This window comes from Xenopus laevis, chromosome 2L (genome assembly GCF_017654675.1).
Source record: "Xenopus laevis strain J_2021 chromosome 2L, Xenopus_laevis_v10.1, whole genome shotgun sequence".
NCBI lineage: Eukaryota > Metazoa > Chordata > Amphibia > Anura > Pipidae > Xenopus > Xenopus laevis.
Window position 1 is genome coordinate 139,063,671 of NC_054373.1, and position 23,550 is coordinate 139,087,220.

General features: G+C 37.4%; 1 protein-coding gene across 8 annotated transcripts in view; it reads left to right on the plus strand.

The window, feature by feature from the left end:
• Nucleotides 1-23,550, plus strand: part of LOC108707541 (diacylglycerol kinase eta) — a 157,941-nt gene that overhangs the window by 120,055 nt on the left and 14,336 nt on the right. For 5 of the 8 annotated variants that reach the window (XM_041582467.1, XM_041582468.1, XM_041582465.1 and 2 more), the window contains 13 exons: nucleotides 7,244-7,375; nucleotides 7,648-7,782; nucleotides 8,189-8,306; nucleotides 8,403-8,513; nucleotides 9,006-9,102; nucleotides 9,958-10,065; nucleotides 11,608-11,721; nucleotides 13,786-13,920; nucleotides 18,507-18,673; nucleotides 19,070-19,175; nucleotides 19,334-19,426; nucleotides 21,193-21,309; nucleotides 22,410-22,518. In XM_041582467.1, coding sequence (XP_041438401.1) covers nucleotides 7,244-7,375; nucleotides 7,648-7,782; nucleotides 8,189-8,306; nucleotides 8,403-8,513; nucleotides 9,006-9,102; nucleotides 9,958-10,065; nucleotides 11,608-11,721; nucleotides 13,786-13,920; nucleotides 18,507-18,673; nucleotides 19,070-19,175; nucleotides 19,334-19,426; nucleotides 21,193-21,309; nucleotides 22,410-22,518 — 1,542 coding nt within the window. Of the gene's footprint in view, nucleotides 1-7,243; nucleotides 7,376-7,647; nucleotides 7,783-8,188; nucleotides 8,307-8,402; nucleotides 8,514-9,005; nucleotides 9,103-9,957; nucleotides 10,066-11,607; nucleotides 11,722-13,785; nucleotides 13,921-18,506; nucleotides 18,674-19,069; nucleotides 19,176-19,333; nucleotides 19,427-21,192; nucleotides 21,310-22,377; nucleotides 22,519-23,550 lie in introns of all 8 variants that reach the window. The other 3 variants (XR_005965501.1, XR_005965502.1, XM_041582464.1) reach the window with 2 other exon arrangements.

Genomic DNA, 23,550 nt, shown 5'->3' on the forward strand with positions numbered 1-23,550 from the left:
TCAAAATATCTACCCTGCAGCATCGTATTACCCACATACTTTTAGGTATCAAGAGAAATCACCCCAAATATGAAAGCCTAGGGTCCTCTGAACAGTTTGATGCCCAATATGTATAGGTGTACCCAAGCACGTGGCATACAGGGGCCCCAAAAGGAAGACCCCCATATAGTCTGTCATTTCAGGTACTGCAAAATCAACACATTTACATCGTTAGGGGGGGGGGCAAAAGTAGAAAACAGTAAGTTCACCCCAGAAAACCATATATTTTCGGAAAGTACACATTCCAACGAATCCAAATTGGGTATGCATGTCTTTCTACGCCAAAGTACCAAGCCGCAAACCATTCCTAAATTTGGTGCTTTAGGTGACATTTCCAAAAATCACCTCAAAATATCTACCCTGCAGCATCGTATTACCCACATACTTTTAGGTATCAAGACAAATCACCCCAAATATGAAAGCCTAGGGTCCTCTGAACAGTTTGATGCCCGATATGTATAGGTGTACCCAAGCACGTGGCATACAGGGGCCCCAAAAGGAAGACCCCCATATAGTCTGTCATTTCAGGTACTGCAAAATCAACACATTTACATCGATTTGGGGGGGGCAAAAGTAGAAAACAGTAAGTTCACCCCAGAAAACCATATATTTTCGGAAAGTACACATTCCAACGAATCCAAATTGGGTATGCATGTCTTTCTACGCCAAAGTACCAAGCCGCAAATCATTCCTAAATTTGGTGATTTAGGTGACATTTCCAAAAATCACCTCAAAATATCTACCCTGCAGCATCTTATTACACACATACTTTTAGGTATCAAGACAAATCACCCCAAATATGAAAGCCTAGGGTCCTCTGAACAGTTTGATGCCCAATATGTATAGGTGCACCCAAGCATGTGGCATATAGGGGCCCTAAAATGAAGACCCCCATATAGTCTGTCATTTCAGGTACTGCAAAATCAACACATTTACATCGATTTGGGGGGGGCAAAAGTAGAAAACAGTAAGTTCACCCCAGAAAACCATATATTTTCGGAAAGTACACATTCCAACGAATCCAAATTGGGTATGCATGTCTTTCTACGCCAAAGTACCAAGCCGCAAATCATTCCTAAATTTGGTGATTTAGGTGACATTTCCAAAAATCACCTCAAAATATCTACCCTGCAGCATCGTATTACACACATACTTTTAGGTATCAAGACAAATCACCCCAAATATGAAAGCCTAGGGTCCTCTGAACAGTTTGATGCCCAATATGTATAGGTGTACCCAAGCATGTGGCATATAGGGGCCCTAAAATGAAGACCCCCATATAGTCTGTCATTTCAGGTACTGCAAAATCAACACATTTACATCGATTTGGGGGGGGCAAAAGTAGAAAACAGTAAGTTCACCCCAGAAAACCATATATTTTCGGAAAGTACACATTCCAACGAATCCAAATTGGGTATGCATGTCTTTCTACGCCAAAGTACCAAGCCGCAAATCATTCCTAAATTTGGTGATTTAGGTGACATTTCCAAAAATCACCTCAAAATATCTACTCTGCAGCATCGTATTACCCACATACTTTTAGGTATCAAGAGAAATCATCCCAAATATGAAAGCCTAGGGTCCTCTGAACAGTTTGATGCCCAATATGTATAGGTGTACCCAAGCACGTGGCATATAGGGGCCCTAAAAGGAAGACCCCCCCTTGTATGTTCTGTCATTTCAGGTACTGCAAAATCAACACATTTACATCGTTTTGGGGGGGGCAAAGGTAGCAAAAAGTAAGTTCACCCCAGAAAACCATATATTTTCGGAAAGTACACATTCCCACGAATCTAAATTGGGTATGCATGTCTTTCTACTACAAAGTACCAAGCCGCAAACCATTCCTAAATTTGGTGATTTTGGGGACATTTCCAAAAATGACTTCAAAATTTCGACCCTGCAGCATCGTATTACCCACATACTTTTAGGTATCAAGACAAATCACCCCAAATATGAAAGCCTGGGGTCCTCTGAACAGTTTGATGCCCAATATGTATAGGTGTACCCAAGCACGTGGCGTATAGGGGCCCCAAAACGAAGACCCCCATATGGTCTGTCATTTCAGGTACTGCAAAATCAACACATTTACATTGTTTTGAGGGGGGCAAATGTAGAAAAAAGTAAGTTCACCCCAGAAAACCATATATTTTCGGAAAGTACACATTCCCACGGATCTAAATTGGGTATGCATGTCTTTGTACTCCAAAGTACCAAGCCGCAAACCATTCCTAAATTTGGTGATTTTGGGGACATTTCCAAAAATGACTTCAAAATTTCGACCCTGCAGCATCGTATTACCCACATACTTTTAGGTATCAAGACAAATCACCCCAAATATGAAAGCCTGGGGTCCTCTGAACAGTTTGATGCCCAATATGTATAGGTGTACCCAAGCACGTGGCGTATAGGGGCCCCAAAACGAAGACCCCCATATGGTCTGTCATTTCAGGTACTGCAAAATCAACACATTTACATTGTTTTGAGGGGGGAAAATGTAGAAAAAAGTAAGTTCACCCCAGAAAACCATATATTTTCGGAAAGTACACATTCCCACGGATCTAAATTGGGTATGCATGTCTTTGTACTCCAAAGTACCAAGCCGCAAACCATTCCTAAATTTGGTGATTTTGGGGACATTTCCAAAAATGACTTCAAAATTTCGACCCTGCAGCATTGTATTACCCACATACTTTTAGGTATCAAGACAAATCACCCCAAATATGAAAGCCTGGGGTCCTCTGAACAGTTTGATGCCCAATATGTATAGGTGTACCCAAGCACGTGGCGTATAGGGGCCCCAAAACAAAGACCCCCATATGGTCTGTCATTTCAGGTACTGCAAAATCAACACATTTACATTGTTTTGGGGGGGGCAAAGGTAGAAAAAAGTGCGTTCACCCCATAAAACCATATATTTTTGGAAAGTACACATTCCTGCGAATCCAAATTGGGTATGCATGTCTTTGTACTCCAAAGTACCAAGTCGCAAGCCTTTCCTAAATTTGGCGATAAAAGCAACTGTTTTTACATTTCTGAAAATCGCCTAAAAATATTGCAATTGGCCGCATTTATCTCACCCAATTTCTTACATACAATTGTAAAACACCATAAATATTGATGCCAAGGGTCTACTGAACAGTTTGATGCCCAATATGCATAGATATACCAAGGCAGCTGGCATGTGCGGACCCCAAATAAAAATAGTGAATATGAGTTTTCTCCGCTGCCCATTCGCCTTCTGTGAACATAGACCCTTGACTTCATATTATTTGCCTCAAGACCCTCCTAACAGCAATGACCCCCCAAAACCATACATTTTTGGAAAGTACACATTCTGCCGATTCCAACAAAGATAACGACGTCTTTCTACACGAAACTACCAAACTGCAAAGCTTTTCTAAACATATAGGTTTTTACAACATTTCTGAAAATCGCCTAAAAATGTTGCAGTTTGCCGCATTTATCGGACACAATGTTTTACGTACAAAGAAAAATCTCTCTAAATATGGACGTCAGAGGTCTAATAAATAGTTTGATGCCCAATATGTATAGATTTACCAAAGTATGTGTTGTGTATGGACCCCAAATGAAAAACGTAACTATGAATTTTCACGCTAGCCAACTAAGCTGCAGAAAAGAGAACCCTAACTGTACGTTATGTGCCGTAAGACCCCCAAACTGTAAAAAGACCCCCAGAAACCCATATATTTTTGGAAAGCACATATTTTGGCGGATCAAACTAAGTAAAATCTATCTTTCTATACCAAAGCACCAAACAGCAAAACGATACTAAAGATACATAGGGAACAATAATGCAGGGATAAAATTGCAATAAAACCACAAAAATAGCGTAAATCAATGAAATAACAAAATAATTGTTCTGACAGCGTAATTAGTGGCCGAAATCGATTATCCAATAGTCACGCTGCCAAAATAACACGTTTTTAGGCAAAAAAAACAAAAGATAACAGTATAATGAATTCGTAAAAAAAAAAAAAAACACCTGTTTGTGTATACATATTTGTGCACTAATAAAAGTTATCTGAGTGTGCAAATACATGTAAATAAGTGTAAATAAGTGTAAATAACTGTACAAAAGGGACCAAGTGTGCTAAAATTAAAAAAAAAAAATTTAAAAAAATTCCAATCTTTACTAAAATGCATAAATGTACTGTAAGTATGTGTAGGTGCAGGTAAGTGTGTAAAAAAACGTGCACTTACCGTTTTTGGAGCAGGAGAATCGCTGTCTTCTTTGGAGGAGTCCTGGCAGCGTGTCTGCAGAGTTGCTGCGCAGCAGGAAGTGCGTGGGCGGCTCTGCAGGCAGGAAGAAGGTGAGTGTAGTAGCAGACGCTCCATGCGATGCGTCTGCTACTTTGAAGTCGGATCTGCGACAATCGAGTCGCAGATCCGACTTGACAGCCCCCCAGCCTCGTTGCCTAGGGGGCTGTCTTCTCTCCCCACTCTCTGCGGAGGCGGCAAAAGCCGCCGAAGCAGAGAGAGCGCTCAGCTGCTAAAGAACGTACAATGTACGTTCTTGGCAGCCTGAGCATTTGCCTGCCAGCACGTACGCCGTACGTGCTTGGCAGGCAAAGGGTTAAAGGACCAGAAACATTTAAAAGTAAAAATATTTTATTTCTGTCTATGAAGATTCTCATTTATCCATGTCATGATATACAGCAGGGGTACCCAACCGTTTTCAGCCGTCAGCAACATTCAGATATAAAAAGAGTTGGGGAGCAAAACAAGCATAAGTTCCTGGGGTGCACTGCCAAATAAGGGCTGTGATTGGCTATTGGTAGCCCCTATGTGGATTGGCAGCCTACAGGAGGCTCTGTTTGGCAGTACACCTAGTTATTATGCAACCAAAATTGCCTCCAAACCTGGAATTCAAAAAAAAGTATCTGCTTTGAGGCCACTGGGAGCAACATTTAAGTGGTTGGGGAGCAACATGTTGCTCACGAGCTACTGGTTGGGGATCACCGATATACAGTATAGAGCGAAATTTACTAAATGGCGAAGTGGCTAACACGGTTATTTCGACAAGGAGATAGACTCTGGCGCAACTTCGCACTCTAACACCAGGCGAATTTTTGGTCAGGCGAAAGAGCGTTACTACACAAATTCGCTACGTTTTTGATATTACTGACCGTTACCTCTATAGCCAGACTTGCATTCCACCTCAGTCCAGGCGAAGTGCAATAGAGTAGATAGGAGTTCCTCAAAAAAAAGTTGAAAATTTCTCTAAGTCCCAAAAAACGCTGGCGTCCGGTACCCTGTGTGCAACTTTGAATCTTTGTGAATTAGCGTTGTCCAGGCGTAGATCGCCTGGAGAAGTGTTGTGATGTGCGCAAAGTCAGCGCTGGTTAGTGAATTTGCCCCATAGTATCTAGTAGAATTAAGTCAAAGACAACTGGTAATTTTTTCCCTTAAAAACGTTCACCACATTTGAAATAAAGAAGCCACTTGGATAAGTGGTGAAACGTTTTCAAGAAGAAAAACAACTCTAAGGTGGTTATTAATCAAAGGTCGAATTTTATAGTTATGTGAACTTTTTTAGACCTCAAATTAACTCGAATGGTTTCTAATTGAAGAAAAAACTTGAATCAGCTATGGGGGTTAACAACCCAAAAACTGTAATTGATCAAGTTTTTTGGTGAAAAAAAACCTTGAATCGATCGAAGTGATCGAGTTTTCGAGCAAAACCCTCTTAACAATGGTTCAAGGGACCTCTGCCATTGACTCCTACATGACTTCGACAGGTTTTAGATGGTGTATTTTCGGATTCAAGCTATTTCCAGGGTCGGGGTATAATAAAAATGAAAAAATCTAGTTTTTTTAAAAAAAATTAGAAAAATGTTTGTTTTTTTTAAATTGAAAAATATATTTTTGACTCAAAAAATAACCTTGAAAACTCAAATTAGACACTGTATATTTTATTTTGTTCTGTTCATCCACCACCTACATATAAACTATTTGTTTGGCAACAAATGCCCTGTTTTATATGAAAGACGTTTTCAATTTGTAGTCCTGTAACCAGAATGAGAACCTTGAATGACATGTGACTCCTATTTATCCTCTTGTGTAAGAACTAAACTCATTGTGTTCAATATAGCTTGTAAGTTATCTGCTATGTAACCTGTGCCTTTTCTCCTTTTTATATTTAAATAGCTGCCCCCGCAGCAGCTTATTTATATAATATATAGTATATATAGTCATCTTTCTGAAGCAAACACATTTTTTACTTCTTCAGTGTAACATTATTTAAATGCATATAAAGCCTTTAATTTTTTTGGTGTTATTGTTCTTTTAGAAAATGATACTGAAATGACAAAAAAGATTGCTATTACTCTTGCCAGTGTATGTGTTTTTCAAGAAAGAATGTTTTGCAAGGGTAGGATTACAATTCTTGCCCAAATTACATACAGGCATTCTGTTTTGGCCAGATTTTTTTATATTCAATTTTGAAATCTGACATGGGGCAGACATTTTGTCAATTTCCCAGCTGCCCCCAGTCATGTGACTTGTGCCTGCACTTTAGGAGAGAAATGCTTTCTGGCAGGCTGCTGTTTTTCCTTCTCAATGTAACTGAATGTGTCTCAGTGAGACATGGGTTTTTACTATTGAGTGTTGTTCTTAGATCTACCAGGCAGCTGTTATCTTGTGTTAGGGAGCTGTTATCTGGTTACCTTCCCATTGTTCTTTTGTTTGGCTGCTGGGGGGGAAAAGGGAGGGGGTGATATCACTCCAACTTGCAGTACAGCAGTAAAGAGTGATTGAAGTTTATCAGAGCACAAGTCACATGACTTGGGACAGCTCGGAAATTGACAATATGTCTAGCCCCATGTCAGATTTCAAAATTGAATATAAAAAAATCTGTTTGCTCTTTTGAGAAATGGATTTCAACGCAGAATTCTGCTGGAGCAGCACTATTAACCGATTCATTTTGAAAAAATGTTTTTTTCCATGACAGTATCCCTTTAAATACATTTCATGAGGTGCCTACTCTGTGCCGCAGTTTGAGATGTGTACTGAAAGTAAGGGCATTATTATAGAGTGTTATAGATGATTACTCAGGGTGACTAAAATAAGTGTTCCTGAACAAAATAGTGTTTCTTTGAATGCACATGCATTTTATGTAAATCTTAAAAATTGTTGACGTATATAGACAGTGACTAACGTTACTGTTGCAAATGCTCCTTAGTGGTAGATGAGCAGAATGCGCATACGGAGGAACAAGAAAACCAGTCTCCTGAGGAATACAGGAAGGAGTTGGAGGAATCTAAAGAGGAGGAAAAAGATGAGGACACAAAAGAATCCGAGTTTCAGGAATCCGGTAACTAAATCAAGTCAATCAATCTAGACATGAAACAGTCTGCAACCTTTGTACCCTCTTAGTCTAAACTATGTCATACAGCACATTATTTTCTTTCACTTTAACTAACACCTTTACAAATGTAATAATAATAGTTCTTTTTATGTCCTAATTGGGAACTTTATAACATTCTCTGTTGCATCGATTTTGTATTGGAAAGTAATTTTATTGGTTAACTGTTATGTGTGTTGATTGTATAGGAAAAGTTTTCAACATTTTTTTTTATTTGACAGGCAAGGTTCCCCCGCGGTCGCCAGACAGACGGACAAGCCGCAGTACATACACTCACACAGGCTCGTTTTCTGGGCCACCTTTGGCATCAAGCAAGGAAAACCTACCTGTGTTGAACACAAGAATAATCTGTCCAGGTAATGCATGTAATCGTATGTGCTGATAAAGAAAATTCATGCATTAAAGGTACACGCTGTGTTTTTTTCTTCTATTTAACATAAAAATTTTAATTATTTTTATTGCGATTAAAAATCATGTAATTATTAAATAAACCCAATAGGCTGATTTTGCTTCCAATAAGGATTAATTACATCTTAGTTGGGATCAAGTACAGGGTACTCTTTTATTATTACAGAGAAAAAGGGAAAAAAAATTTAAAACTTGGATTTTTTTGGATAAAATGGAGTCTATGGCAGTCGGTCTTTCTATAATTCAGAGCTTCCTGGAAAACTGGTTTCCGGATCCCATACCTGTAATAAATCATTAAATTGTTTCCTGCTGTATACAATCTACTGAAATTTTCTTTGTCTCTTCGCTTATTAGGTTTGAGGGCAGGGTTAGCGGCATCTATCGCTGGGAGTTCAATCATCAACAAAATGTTACTGGCAAACATAGATCCATTGGGGGCTACTCCATTTATTGACCCTGATCCAGATTCACTGTAAGTTGTTTTCTCTTGCAAAGGCTAATAAAAAATGCAGAATTTCCCCCATAATAACTGGTAAGTAAAAGTAACTCTGATAAAATTCTCCTACAGGGAAGGCTATTCAGAAAAATGTGTAATGAATAACTATTTTGGAATCGGCCTGGATGCAAAAATTTCCTTAGAGTTTAACAACAAGCGAGAAGAACACCCAGAAAAATGCAGGTAATGCATAACATAGCAGTGCTGCCTATTTAATGATGGGCAGCTGTTTCCTGGGTTCTAATATTTATTTAAATCTCTGTTTATTGAGTTTTTCACACAAAGTCAGTATATGGAAAGGAACAAAAATTAAAACAAAGAGGGGGGGGGGAACAGAATGAAAAAGGAGCAGGAAATACAATGTAATAAAAACATATTACACAAGCAGTGCCAACATATTAACAATTGCAAATACTGGCTCATATAACGAAACTGTTAATAAATGATCAGAGGTATCAGTAAGTAATAATAGGACAATAAGCACAAAGCTATGGGTACTAATATTTCTTAAACTTAACTGGTACAAAAACCAAATGAGCAGCTTTCTGCTTTCAGATATCTGTTTAATCAGACTTTCATACCTTTAGTTCTAAAGCATTTTGTTGATTGCTGTCTGAAGTAGAAATGTTAGTATGTAGCTGGGAATAATTGAAACTTGTTTATGAATTGTTCCAGAAGCCGAACTAAAAATATGATGTGGTATGGTGTTCTTGGCACCAAGGAACTCCTGCAGCGAACATACAAGAATTTAGAGCAGAAAGTCCAGCTTGAGGTAACTGAGCTGCCACATGCAACTGCTTATAACCAGTGTATGATCAAGTTACCATTATTAATGTGTGCAATATATATAGCAAATGTGACAAACTATATTGGTGCAACACAAAGGGGGGAATTCACAAGTGGAGGAAGCATTTTCTGTAGGAAAAGTGGCTTTAAAGCTGGTGTAAATGCAGTCTCTAGATTTACAAACAGAAATCTGCCAAAATTACAACTCAACCGACACTTTTCATTGTTTCACAGTTTATAGACTTTTTTTGAGAATATGTAATTAAAAACAACAAAAGTAAAGGAAAAACTACATTTTAACAACATTTTACCCCAAATGAGACAGGAAGCAATTTCTCATTGCTTATTAAAAGGCTACCAAGTATATAATTTTTTGGATTCAGAGGCTAAATCTCCAATTTAAGATTTGGACAAATACCAAACAAGCATCATTTATATATACACATTTGAATACAGTCGAGTACAAAACTGCGAATTTTTGCCGTCTTGCAATATTTTGGTGAAAGGGGTTAGATTACTTTTTATGATCCATGTGGCTCCCCTTAAGTCACTGATTGGTTACTGCCTGTAACCAATCAGTGGAAACCAAGAGTGCTACAAAGAAGGAAGTTGTATTCTGACTATTATATTAGACATCCAGTCACTCCAGCCTTGCACAGCCTATTTATTTACCCAGTTTTTATTTTATACTGAACAATTCCTTTAATTTACATCACATTGAGGGTTATGACATTTGACTAAATTCTGGAGTGATTAGTTGGATCCCTACTACTTATGTTTTTAGGTATCAGTTAAATGTCACAAACACAGTTTCTTAAATTTTTTTCTGTACTCTTTGCAGTGTGATGGTCAGTACATCCCTCTTCCCAGTCTTCAGGGCATTGCTGTGCTGAACATCCCAAGCTATGCTGGCGGCACTAATTTCTGGGGTGGAACTAAGGAAGATGATGTAAGTTGCACATGAGTGAATTGTCCTGTAGAAATAAAGTGCTATTTTGGCTACTTTGATTAAGATCTTTAAAGTAGACATATATGTAATAAACAAGAATGTTGCAGTGCATTAAACTCTTTTAAAAATTGAAGGAATGTGCTTTAAAAAGTTGTGTTTCTGGTTACTTTATTGAAAAATTCTGCAAAAACCCTACTAGTCCCACCCTGTTCCACTTCCTGCTGCCTCCTTTCCCAAGTTGTGCAGGGGAGAACCAATCAGCAGCTAGGCCGACCTGATGAGGAAATGAAGCCTGTCTTTGCTTATGTGACTGCAGGGCTTGTACCCCTCCTACTGTGCTTCTGGCAGGGACTGTTAGGACACACCCACCCTTCATTTGAAACTTTTACAGGAACCATAGCAGATCTATAGGTAGCTCCAATAAAGGGGCCTTTTTTAAAGAAAATATACATTTTTGGCCAATAGTAAAACCAGCCCCATATAGTATACATTATTGTCTACAAAATTAGGGTGTTGCATTTATCCTATATGTCTCCTTTACATATCCCTTTTTCTGAGAATTTTGGCCCATATTTATATAGGGGTTAAAAAAACTCGTAACCATTTGCAGAGTTTTTAACCTCAAGTCTGTATAAGAAAATTCTATTTTGGACTATTTTGTCAACGTATGCCTTAGAAATATGCCTCTATATCTTGAGTCTTTTTTGTTTTCTATTTATTTTCATAGTTACAAATGTTATCTCATCGGTCGTAATAAATGACCGTGATAATCAATTTGTGTGTGCTTACTTTATGTTATGTTATGGTTTAATGTACTGTTATTTTGTGTTGTGAAATTGACAGTGTCGGACTGGGACACCAGGGGCCCACCCAAAAACATTAGACCAGGAGCCCACTCTCAGTACTATTATTCTTCCTCTCCTCACTCAACCTCTGTTCTCCTAGTCTCTTTTCTTTACATACTATAATCTATTATTCCATCTATTTAGCCTTTTTGTTCTCATAGAAATAATAAATGACCATGAAACAGGCCAAATGTTTAGCAGTAGGAGGGCCACTGACACCTGGGCCTACCGGGAGTTTTCCTGGTATCCCGGTGGGCCAGTCCGACACTGGAAATTGACAAAAGCAACATTCTATAGAAAATAGTAGAAGACAAATGATTTTCAGACTTGTGAATAAGCATACATGTATGACTTCTTCTACACTGCAGAACCAGAACTGCAAAAAAAAATACTGCTTTCAGTTGCAATTATATTTACAGATAACTTTTAAATGTTCTTTCAATGGGCACAATTTTACTTTTAGGTTTACATTTCCTCCAACAGTGTCCACTGAATTCTATACTTGTTGCTCAGGACAGAATAATGGGTCCCTATTTTGCATAGAGTTGGGTCTCCATGATTCCTTTAATTTAGCTAACACCAGTAAAAAAATGGCCTCTTCTAATAAGCCAGTCGGCTTTAAGCTGTGTTGGTTAAACAAATTACTGAGTTTTTGTGCAAATGAACTCATGTTGATATTAAAATTCTCTCTGCCCAGATCTTCGGTGCACCATCGTTTGATGATAAGATCTTGGAGGTGGTAGCAGTTTTTGGAAGCATGCAGATGGCAGTATCTAGGGTGATTAAGCTGCAGCATCACAGAATAGCACAGGTACACAAACTTTAACATTTTCAATACTGTAGGTCTATACAGATGAATGTTTTCAGCAGTACAGCATGTACTAGTGTCATCTATGATTGCCACATTTTTATTCTTCAAAAAATAACTCTGCAGATTTAGGTTTCAGAAAAAAATGCTAAAAACATGGATGTGATTTTATATTCTGGCTCTTACTGTGAGTTCAGTACAGGTGCATGCAGTAGTTTCACTTTGTGGTGGACCAACAGTAATCCTGCTGATGTGCAAATCCATCAGTCCATTCCTTGTTGCCCAAGAAGCATTTTGTTCTTAACCTGACCCACTTACACCTCTGCTCCAACAGTTTTGCACACAAAAGAATTTTATATGTAAGCCATGAAGCAGCTATAGGGAACATTTTCCAATACTGTGTCTCGTTTGATATTCAAATGAATGCTTATTATAGGGCAATTACATATTTTTACTAAGAATGCGGCGAATCCACTATCGGCCCAACCCCCAAATCCTTCGAGAAAGATTCAGCTGAATCCTAATTTGCATATGCAAATTATGGTTTGGAAGGGGAAAACATTTTTTTACTTCCTTGTTATTTGACAAAAAGTCACACGATTTCCCTCCCTGCCCCTAATTTGCATATGCAAATTCGGATTCAGTTCGGCCGGGCAGAAGGATTCGGTGCATCCCTAGTTTTTACAGAGCTACCTGAATTCCAGTTTCATGGTTTAACATCACATTGCACCTTTCATCTTGTCCATGTTCCAGAATGTGGACTATATCTCTCAGTAGCTCATCTGTATACACATGTTTGAAGACTAATGCTAAAGTGTACATTTGTTAGACCTTCCTGCCCACATATGTTGCACTGATTTCTTTCTGCTAGTGATCATTAAAAGGAACCTTCACCCAAACATAAAAAAAGCTGTGTAATAGCACATTTTTAAGTGAAACATGAAACCCAAATTCTTTTTTTTTATTAAAATATCTATACCTGTTATAAACCATTAAAAGTCTCAGCTGTCTGTCATATATTGCCTACCTCTCCTCTATGCCTCAGTCATAGAGACAGGGCAGGCAATTACTTTCACTTTCCATTCTGCATTTCCTAGATTTCCACCTCCCTCCTCACCATCTAAATGTGAAGCCAGTGCATGGACTTGGACATCAGGTCCCCCATTCTGGCACATAAACAGAATTTTGGCATGATGCTAAGCTTGCCTTAATAACAATGTCTACAAAATGGTGCCTGCCTGCTTCCTGTGATTGTGAATTCCAAGACTAAAAAAAACTTAACTTTAAATAATTTTTTTATAGTGTAAGTGAAGTTTACTTTGCTTGGCTAACATCATAAAAAAGGATTTTGTATTATTTCTTAAGGTAACAGGTCCCCTTTAAATGCTTACAATAAGGTTTAACAGAGGGGGCACACACCCATTGCTTTTCAGTGCTTAATCATATAACTCATATTTGGGGACCATATAGTTACATAGTTAAATTGGGTTGAAAAAAGACAAAGTCCATCAAGTTCAACCCCTCCAAATGAAAACCCAGCATCCATACACACACCCCTCCCTACTTTCACATAAATTCTATATACTCATACCTATACTAACTATAGAGCTTAGTATCACAATAGCCTTTGATATTATGTCTGTACAAGAAATCATCCAAGCCATTCTTAAAGGCATTAACTGAATCAGCCATCACAACATCACCCGGCAGTGCATTCCACAACCTCACTGTCCTGACTGTGAAGAACCCCCTATGTTGCTTCAAATGAAAGTTCTTTTCTTCTAGTCTAAAGGGGTGGCCTCTGGTACAGTGATCCACTTTATGGGTAAAAAGGTCCCCTGCTATTTGTCTATAATGTCCTCTAATGTAATGTAAAGTGTAATCATGTCCCCTCTTTAGAAACATTTTTGGAAGCTTTGTGTTGATAACTCTTCCACATTTACAGATTGTTTGGGTTTTTATTGGTATTACAGGCCTGGCTTACAGATTGGAAACATCTGTCTGAATCATGTGAGCAGCTTTATTTGTGAGCATGTTTGGTATTGTGTAATGTGTGTTCTGTCCTAGTGCCGGTCGGTGAAGATCACCATAATTGGAGAGGAAGGAGTTCCTGTTCAAGTTGACGGAGAGGCATGGATCCAGCCACCTGGTGTTATTAAAATTGTACATAAAAACAGAGCTCAGATGCTGACCAGGGACAGGGTAAGTCCGCAATGTTTACCTTTGTTGATCTGAGTAAGTGTGCCTTTATCTCACAGATTCAGTCTATAAAATTGTAGAAAGCTATCTGACATTTTTAAAGCTACAATTGTGCTTTCTTAATTAGTAACACAAATAGACTCTAAATAGAATGATGTGGCTGAAGGGTTGGATGGGCTAGATACAGTATATTGTCTGTGACATGATGACTAAAGATGCCTAGAAATATTCTCTCAGTTCTGTGAAACAAGTGGTATATATACTTACTCTAGATAATAGATTCTAAATCCATTCCCAAATTTGGGTCCCCAGCTGTTTAGGTTGGGTGTCCACATTACTCTTTAATATGGTGAGATATCTTTCCATGATATAAGATGTAGGTAAAACAAGGTGAATAATTTCACAACTATATTTTGGGCCTCAAAGACGATATAATTTGTGTCCCGGCAGAAAAAAAGTTCGAAAACTTGGTCTAGATATGTGTACTGTTGCTTTCAGTATACAAGGAAAGCTGTATGTAATCTCTTTTAAAGGACAAGGAAAGGCAAAAAAATAAAATCCCATTTTTACTTTCTTTAATGAAAAAGAAACCTATCTCCAATATACTTTAATTAAAAATGTGTACCATTTTTTATAAAAAACCTGACTGTATGCAGTGAAATTCATCCTTCATTTACTGCTGTGGATAGGAATTGTCAGATGGCCCCTAACTGCTGAGCAGGGAAACAATCATACTTATGAACAGCAGGGGGAGCCCCTGCCTTACTTGCCAGCCATGCAGAACTCAAGCAGCTTTGTTTATAACTATCCCTATGCAGCCCAGACCACACTGAGCATGTGCAGGGTCAGGCAAAGATGTTTAACAAAGTTACAAGATGACAGCCCCCTGTGGCCAACTTTGAAAGCATAAATCATTTGTTTGATTAGGCTTGTGGTGCAGTAAGTTCATGTTTATTTTTAGTATACAAAATACAGCATTTCTAGCCTTATTCTATTTTAGACTTTCCTTGTCCTTTAAAACTGCCTGCCTGAACAGTATCCGTCATTACAGGCATGAATAAATCTGCACTAATCCCTGCCCAGAGATGCCCCATTTCACCGAAGTAGGACTGTGAAATGGGACTAACCCAACCCAAACAGATACATCTGCAAGCTATGCCAAAGTATGCTTGATCTTTGTAAATAATTTGTACATATAATGACTTTATGTTTAATATTAGGGAAAAGGGTCCCATTTAACAGTTGATTGCATACCTCCCAACTGTCCCATTTTTGTCCAGACTATGACAGCTCAACCCACAGTCCCAGGTTTGTTACTGAAATGTCCCGACTTTGTCTTTGTATCTTTTTCTGGCTGTTCAGTGCAGGAGACCAAAGTTTGTAACTTTATTGGCTTCTGGCAGAGAGCCCAGAATAGATACTTTTGTAACAATTTAAGATAAGCAGATCTCTTGGGCAAACTGATTTGCAGCTTAAAGGAATTGTTCAGAGTAAAAATAAAAACTGGGTAAATAGATAGGCTGTGCAAAATAAATCATGTTTCTAATATAGTTAGTTAGCCAAAAATGTAATGTATAAAGGCTGGAGTGATTTGATGTAAAACATGTCAGTCAGATCACTACTTCCTGCTTTTCAGCTCTCTTGGTTTACACTGACTGGACACCCTGGTTACCAGGCAGTAACCAATCAGAGACTTGAGGGGGGGGGCACATGGGTCATATCTGTTGCTTTTGAATCTGAGCTGAATGCTGAGGATCAATTGCAAACTCACTGAACAGAAATGTACCATGTGGCCCCCCTTCAAGTCGCTGACTAACTCAGAGTTATGGAGCAGAAAAGCAGGAAGTTGGATTCTGGCTGTTTTATTAGACATCTGTTCACTCCAGCCTTTATACATTACTTTTTTGGCTAACTTACTATATTAGAAACATTTTTTATTTTGCACAGCCTATCTATTTATCTATTCAAACATTTTTCGCCACCCTCTGTGGAGCAAATTTTTATTCTTCTTTCTATTTCCAAAATGTTGGGAGGTATGTGATTGCCAGTTTAGTGACTATGTGTCACACTAAATTAATTATACCGCCTGCAGCAATTTACATAATCTTGCTTACAGGTACACATTTTCAACTTTATGCTTTTAATGGAATGGCCTAACCATAAAAACATTCTTTAGCTCAATAATGCTTCACTTCAATGCTTACAGCTATGCTTTAAATATCTTCAATTGTCATCAGTTGCTGCAACGCCTGTTATTATTCACACTGAATATGTAACTACATATTGCTCTGTAGGAGACCATATTTCCATGACAAGTGTCAAAATATGTGTGATGTGATGGCATCTGCCTTTCTGAACAGGAGAGCGTGCTTGGGTGTTCTTTTACTGAGTATGTTCATGGAATTATCCATTTGTCTTGCTTGTGAATGACAAGGCATCATAATAATTACACAAAATTGAAATATTTAATACACATAGAAACAGGGTTTCCTTAGTTATTCATAGAATATGAATATCTATGCAGTAAAGCTGGCTGCACAGAGAGAGCAGGTGGTGGACAAAAGAATGGAAACACCTATTTGCTGCACAGAAGGGCATTGTGTTGCTAGTTGCTAAGTCTCAAAGAGAACATATCTAGGAGCATTCAGGAATAATTTATTTAGGGGCAGATTTATTAAGGTTCGAATTGGAATTTTTGAGTTGGGTTTTTGGTCAAAACTCACAAATTCGAATTGGGAATAATTCAAACTCGAATTTGAATTAGAATTCGATCATACCTGGACCCTGTGAACAATTCGAATTAGACTATTCACCACCTAAAACCTGCTGAGTTCTAGTGACCCATTTGAAGATGTTAATAGCCTTCCTGACATTTGAGTCTTTTCGGGGAAAATAACTTGATTTGAGTTTTCGGGTTGAGTTTTAGATACTCAAGTTTTTTCTTAAACAAGATACTGTTCGAATTTCGAGGTCGTTCGAGTTATATAGTATATATATAGTGGTGTAGAAGAAACGGCACAAGCAGGACTTAGCAATCTTATGTAATTTATTAAAGGCACAAACTAATGTTCGTTTGTGCCTTTGAAAAATTACTTAAGTTTCTTCTATATCATTTTTGTAAATTTTTGTTGTGAACTGCACCCAGGCATCTCAGCATATTGAGATATATATATATATTCATAGGCATTTTATAGAAAAGGGACATAGTGCTAACCAGCATAGATTTATGGTTCTGGAAATGGTGCCTCCATATAAAAATGGAGGAGACTGGGAACTTCATTTGAAACAGAGGGAAGTATGGTGGATACACAAATTAAACTCATTGCAACCAAAAGGATTGACTAGGGACTAGGACCTGTACCTTTTTTTGTAACTATCTTGCATAATAACCTTTGACAATTAGATGTGTTTGGAGATTTCTTTATATATGAAGCACACAGTATGAAAAGCCTAATGAAAGTATGGAGAGAAATAACTATTGTTTCCTTTAGAGTATAGGCAACAGGTATAGACTATAATGTGGATAGTGATATGTATTGATTTCAACGATGAATGAAAGTCTGATGTCACTTCCTGTGAATCCCTTTAAAAACTTATGAGCTTGTTTATTTGTATGTCACAGTATTTTTGACTTGACAAAGGGCACATTGCATGCCTGAACGTAGCCTGTTTTTAATGTGAATTTTTCATTCAATACACCTTTTTTTGCATATCGCGAGTACTGCCTTATTTGTGCTTATTTACACACTCACAGTAAACCAAGATGAACTTTAAATACTGATAACATAATAGTGGGTTAACAGTGCAAGCACAATAATATTCCTGCACTGGGGTAACCGTGGGTGTGTCTAGTACCTAGCACAGTCTCTCACTTCACTCCAGGTGGACAATACAGTTCAGTTCAAAGCAATTTTTGCCTTCCCCAAGAGCTCTTATACCCCCCAGGTGGCGCTACCTGCCCCAGTGTACTTCTCCTTTAGGATAAGGCTGTAGCTCCACATGACAGACTCAAGAGAAACACCTGTCCTCACACCGGGGACTCACAAAGATTGCAACAAGTATCCAAACAGCTAAACTGGAAGCAGGGAATCTCTCCCTCTATGCCGAAGCTTGTCCAAGCTGAACATACACGCAGCCTTGTTACTGTAGCTCCCTTACTTTCCATGCTGCTATCTCACTCTTCCCGGATCTGGATCTGGCTGACTGCTGCTGCAGGGTCTCCTATATCCGCTCTCATTCAACCCTGTGCATTTGCCTCCAAAGCAAGACACTCCTTGGTTCCTCCTCTTCTCCCAGGGATGCACCGGGGTTCCGAGCCAATCGGATTGCTCTCCAGCCTGTAACAGGGGATACGGCTTGTCTGAGATATATATATATATATATATATATATATATATATATATATATATATATATATATATATATATATATATATATATATATATATATATATATATATATATATATATATATATATATATATTGATAAATGAGCCCCAATACTGAGTTTTATGGTTATTCATGCTGTGTAAAGTGAGAATTGGTACTGCAAGTGTGCCCTAGTTAATGTGAAAAAAATTTGTGGACAGGCTTTTGAAAACACCCTGAAGTCCTGGGAGGACAAGCAGAAGTATGATTCCTGTAAGCTTCCCCTTCGTCCTCATCTGTATTCTGCACAAGCTGTTGATTTGGCTTCAGAGGAAGAGGTCACACAAATCCATCTTTGTTCGAAAGCTGCAGAGGAGCTTATTACAAGGTGTGTGGTCTCACTGCATGTGGTTAGATGCTATATTAATGGGGAAAAGCAAAATACCTAAATCCTGAGTTGAATACTATACAATATTATTATTAAACATATTAATTATTAATATTAAATATAGTAAACACTATAACAATATTAGTTTCTTTATTATTATTATTATTATAATTTTTTGAATTAATGGATTTTGAATGTCTTAAACTGCATGATACTTCTAGGGTTATATAGTGAGCTTCCATTTTCTCTTTTAAATGATAAAACTGTATGGAATCACATTACCCTATAAAGATCCATAACTGAACATTGTAGTTCTTGCTTTTAGCAATAATCATTTTATTTTAGTATATGTAACTAGGGCATCTTGGACATAAATAATACAAACTTTCTTTTCAGAATATGTGAAGCTGCAAAAAATCATAGCTTGCTGGAACAAGAACTGGCTCATGCTGTTAATGCTTGCTCACATGCACTAAATAAAGCCAACCCACGCTTTCCAGAGGTAGGTCATCCAAAGTGGCCATGGTAATATAGATTATTGCCTTGGCGCGATGAATAATTGCTGGGTACATGTATTAAAAAATTTCCAAGTTTGTCATAGCATGCATGTTACTCCATGATCTCTGTACCTGATTTTTAACGGCACTTTCCCCTTATTAGAGTCTAACAAGAAACACTGCCATTGAAGTATCAGTAACTGCAAAAGCTTTGCACAATGAAACGGAATCTCTCTTGGTTGGAAGAGTGCCCTTGGTAAGATGCAACTTTTGTTTTTACTTTCTTTTTAGCAAAGTTATTGTTATTAGAGAGTTAAAAGAAACAAATTACAACATGGAAATATTTTTCTCTGGGGTTTCTGTCTGTAGTAGTTGTTTTTTTGCTCGGAGGTGTCTTTTTAGGGGTTCTCCTGTGCTCAGGTCTAATCAATTTTAGTGGCAGCTCCATTCTGAGTAGTTCACTCTCTTTTGCCTCCCTGATAGAGTGAAGTTCTCTTTAGCCTTGCAGATGCAAAGTTTCTTGTCCTAACAAATGTTTTAGTTCTAACTATGATCCTTTTTTTCAAGGATATAATACATAAATTAGATATATATTGAATAAGTGTATCTTCTTTACAGTAAAATTAAGTATATTGCTTTGGCAGATATCAAATTTCCTTACCTTTAGTATCACTGTGACCGATTTGTACCTTGAAATGCTGCTGATAATGTGAAGAAATACAACACATGAAACATTATCTAGCACTGCCACCTACTGGTAAAAAATGTAAAAAACCTTATGATAAAGATACCATTATTATACATTATTATATTTACAACCATAAATATATAATATATATTTTGTGACAATATTTACAAGATTATTTAGGGTTGAAATGGGCTGGGTTCAATATGCAATTCCAATAAAAAAAAAAATGTCAAGCATTTGAGTGCCCTGCTATTCTTGTAATTTCCTGTGGATCTTACAAGTGACCCCTGCAACACCTCATATTATACAAATATAGGGGGCACTGCCAAATATACTCTTGAGTATTCACAAGCCATTTAAAGTCTGTTTGGTCAGATATGCATTTCTGAATGCTTCCAAGGTTTTGTAATTATTTTTCCAATTTTGCATCACATTATTAACATATTTGATGCAACTACCTGTTGAAACCATATACAAATATAGGATCTATTATCCACAATGCTTGGGATTGTTTTTTTTTTTACTGTGATCTGTGATTTGAAAGTTTCCTAAAACATTTAAAAATGAAATAAACCCAAACACAAGGTTTTGTTTTGCAAATAATATGTATCTGTGCAGATTATTTACCATCAAGTACAAGGTACTGTTTTATAATTATAAAAAAGAATAAGGGAATCATTTAGAAAAATAGTCATTGGCCTTCCTGTAATTTGCTGTTTTCTGGATATTGGGTTTTCAGATCCCATACCTGTATTACTAATATACACAAAGGATAAGGTTCCCCTTCTGTACTTTGTAAGGCTCATCAGAAGCCACCAAGGAAGAATGCAGGCCATTTGCTTTTATAACAGAATTCCAAGGTGACGTCTAGCAGCAACATTTTAGTAAATCTTTATAAACTACAAGCGTTCATTTATTAAGTCACACTGCAACTAAATTAGTTAAGATGCTAAATATGTAGTTAATTTCAAATAACAACTGACTGAAATGTTTATTATTTTATTTATAGTGAAAAAAATCACAGATTTGGATGGGGCTATTTTTTACTACTGTTTCCCATATATCTGTAACCAAGTTATGACATAACCCTGGACTTAATTAGTAAGGAAGGTAGAGATCAGCCTCTTGGTATGCACCAACATATACTTGGTGTATTATTCACATCTTGTCCAATTAAACAGCTCTTCTTTTTGTTATAACATGAAATATGTCTGGTTTCTTCTCTCTGGTGTTCTTGGCATATGAAACAAGTTGCTAACCTAGGAAACCGGTTTACTTACAGTAAGACAGCTACAGTGTGCATTTGTTTACTAGAATGATGTATTTTTTTGCAGCAGTTGGAAGCCCATTATGAAGAGCTCCTGTCCAATGCCCTTCACAACGTTGAGGTTGAGCTAACAAAACTGGCCGAGATTCCTTGGCTTTACTTTGTCTTACAGCCAGATGAGGAGGTATGTTTAGTCATGGGAAATATTGCCTTATACCGCACTGCATCACTGTATAACGGTCAAGGTATCTGTTTCATAGTTGTATTTGTTATGGAATTCTTAATAACAGGGAATATGGTACATATATCAACAGCTGCAAATACCTTAAGCCGATGGCTAAAGAGGGTAAAAAATAGGTGGAGGGATGGTTTTTGCCATTTCACATAGCATGCCAAAAAATAATTCCTGCCCCCTGAGCCTCCTCATCCACTGACACACCTATAATAGAACCTACTTTCAAAGTAAAAAAATAAACAAAGGAAAAGTTAGACTGAGAATATGGCTGTGGTATGACATAGTGACCTAATTGCCCAGCAATGTAAGAACAGTAAACCTGCATTTCACGACATAGTGTGACATACAGCATTTCATTTATATAATATTGTCCCTGCAATTTCATAATACAGTATGAACCCAGCATATTCTGTAAACACTCACCTCTGCCTGACACCACAAATGTGAATATTTTTTAAATATCATATTCTTTCCTTAATATACAGTACTACACAATCCACTTAATCTGCTCCCCAATCCAACCCATTTTCTTGCTTTCATGTTTATATTCTCTCTTTTTTGCCTCTCCCATTTTCTCTCTCTTTGATTCTCTTGCCTCCTTTTTCCTTGTCTATTATAATATATCAGTTTTGTATCTTTACCTCTCTCCCAGCAATCTTGTCTCCCGCTATATCTTCTATAGAATCTATTTCATGGTACTTTTTAACCACTCCTCTTTTCCTTCTTAACTCGTTTTCACCATTTTGTCCTACTTTTCACCTACCCTGGGATTCTGGGGAATGATCTGATGCACCTGCCTTGGTTTTTCAGGCATAACATTTGTTTGCTTTTTTATTTGCTCCACTACCTGTCCTTACTGTTCCCCTTGTTCCTCCAGGCCCCTCATAGTCTGCCCCCCTAAAGTTAAGTCACTGATGTTCTAGAATAATATCAAATTCATTTTGAATAACCAACCCAAGTGTTTATTATTTAAGAAATGGTTCTTTGCTAAGTACTTTCTCACCACTGATTCCACAGCTTTCCACAGTTTCACCAATTGTTTCAAACAGGATCCTCCTCTGGAATATGCTAAAAGAAACAGCAGAAGCACAGTATTCCGAATAGTGCCAAAGTTTAAAAGGGAGAAGGCCCTAAAGAATAAGCCCAGTATTCAGCCTGGTAAGTGTGGGGTTTATGCTTCTGTATAAATACAAAAAAACATACAAAAGTCTATGGTACAGAAGGTAAAATTTGTGTTACCGATTATATGACTTATTAACTGCCTAAATGCATTACCTGTCAGTGTAAAGCAACCCAGCTCTTATTCGTTATAATAGAACTTGAGAATATATGTCCATTTTATATTATATAGCTTTTAAATGTATTGGGGTACATAAGTTTAATGGGATACTGTTTTCAAAATACAAAAGTGTTTCATTTGACAAAAAACAATATGAAACATTTTAGTTTTAGATAATAAACCTTTTACAGTAAAAGATACTAAGGCACTACTCATGGGAGGACCTGAATCAAATTGAGAGTGAGCTGTGGCTCATCACTATTACATCTTTTTATCGACCATTAATGAGATATCTGCAGGGGCAGAGGTTAGGGGCATTAAAATTTAGCTTGGAGCAGTGACTGTTCTCCAATTAAATCTCCTGTGGATACATAGTAAATCATTTAGTCTAGGGCTAATGAAAGTGGAAAAGCCTTAACAGGCTAATGTAGGTATTTTTCTTCTCTACCTGTAGAGTTTATAATATAATTTGTATTGTTAAACCACAAACCTTTATGCCCTTAATTTTGCTTGAGATTCAGCAACATTTCTTGTGTATGTATAATTGTCAAACGATTTTCAGTTCGGACAGACTGCATTTTATGAGGATTGGTGGTAGTTTGAAATTTAAAGAGATACTGACACCAGAAATTAAACTTTTTTTTACATCTATCATAATATTGCCTTTAAAAGCAATTTGCCATAAAGTATTTGCACAATGCTTTTACATTACCTGTCTGATGCCCCATGTTCCTGTATGAGGGGGCTGCCATATTTGTGCAGCAGGAGTCCGTTAGCATTAGAAACTCTAACTGACAGGCTGAGATGGGACAGTCAGGTTGGCAAAACAGTCAGGTTTAGGAACTTCAACTAACAATTACTTACAAAAACAAACCTCTCAGCAAAAAATGATCAACATGACGTATAGGTAA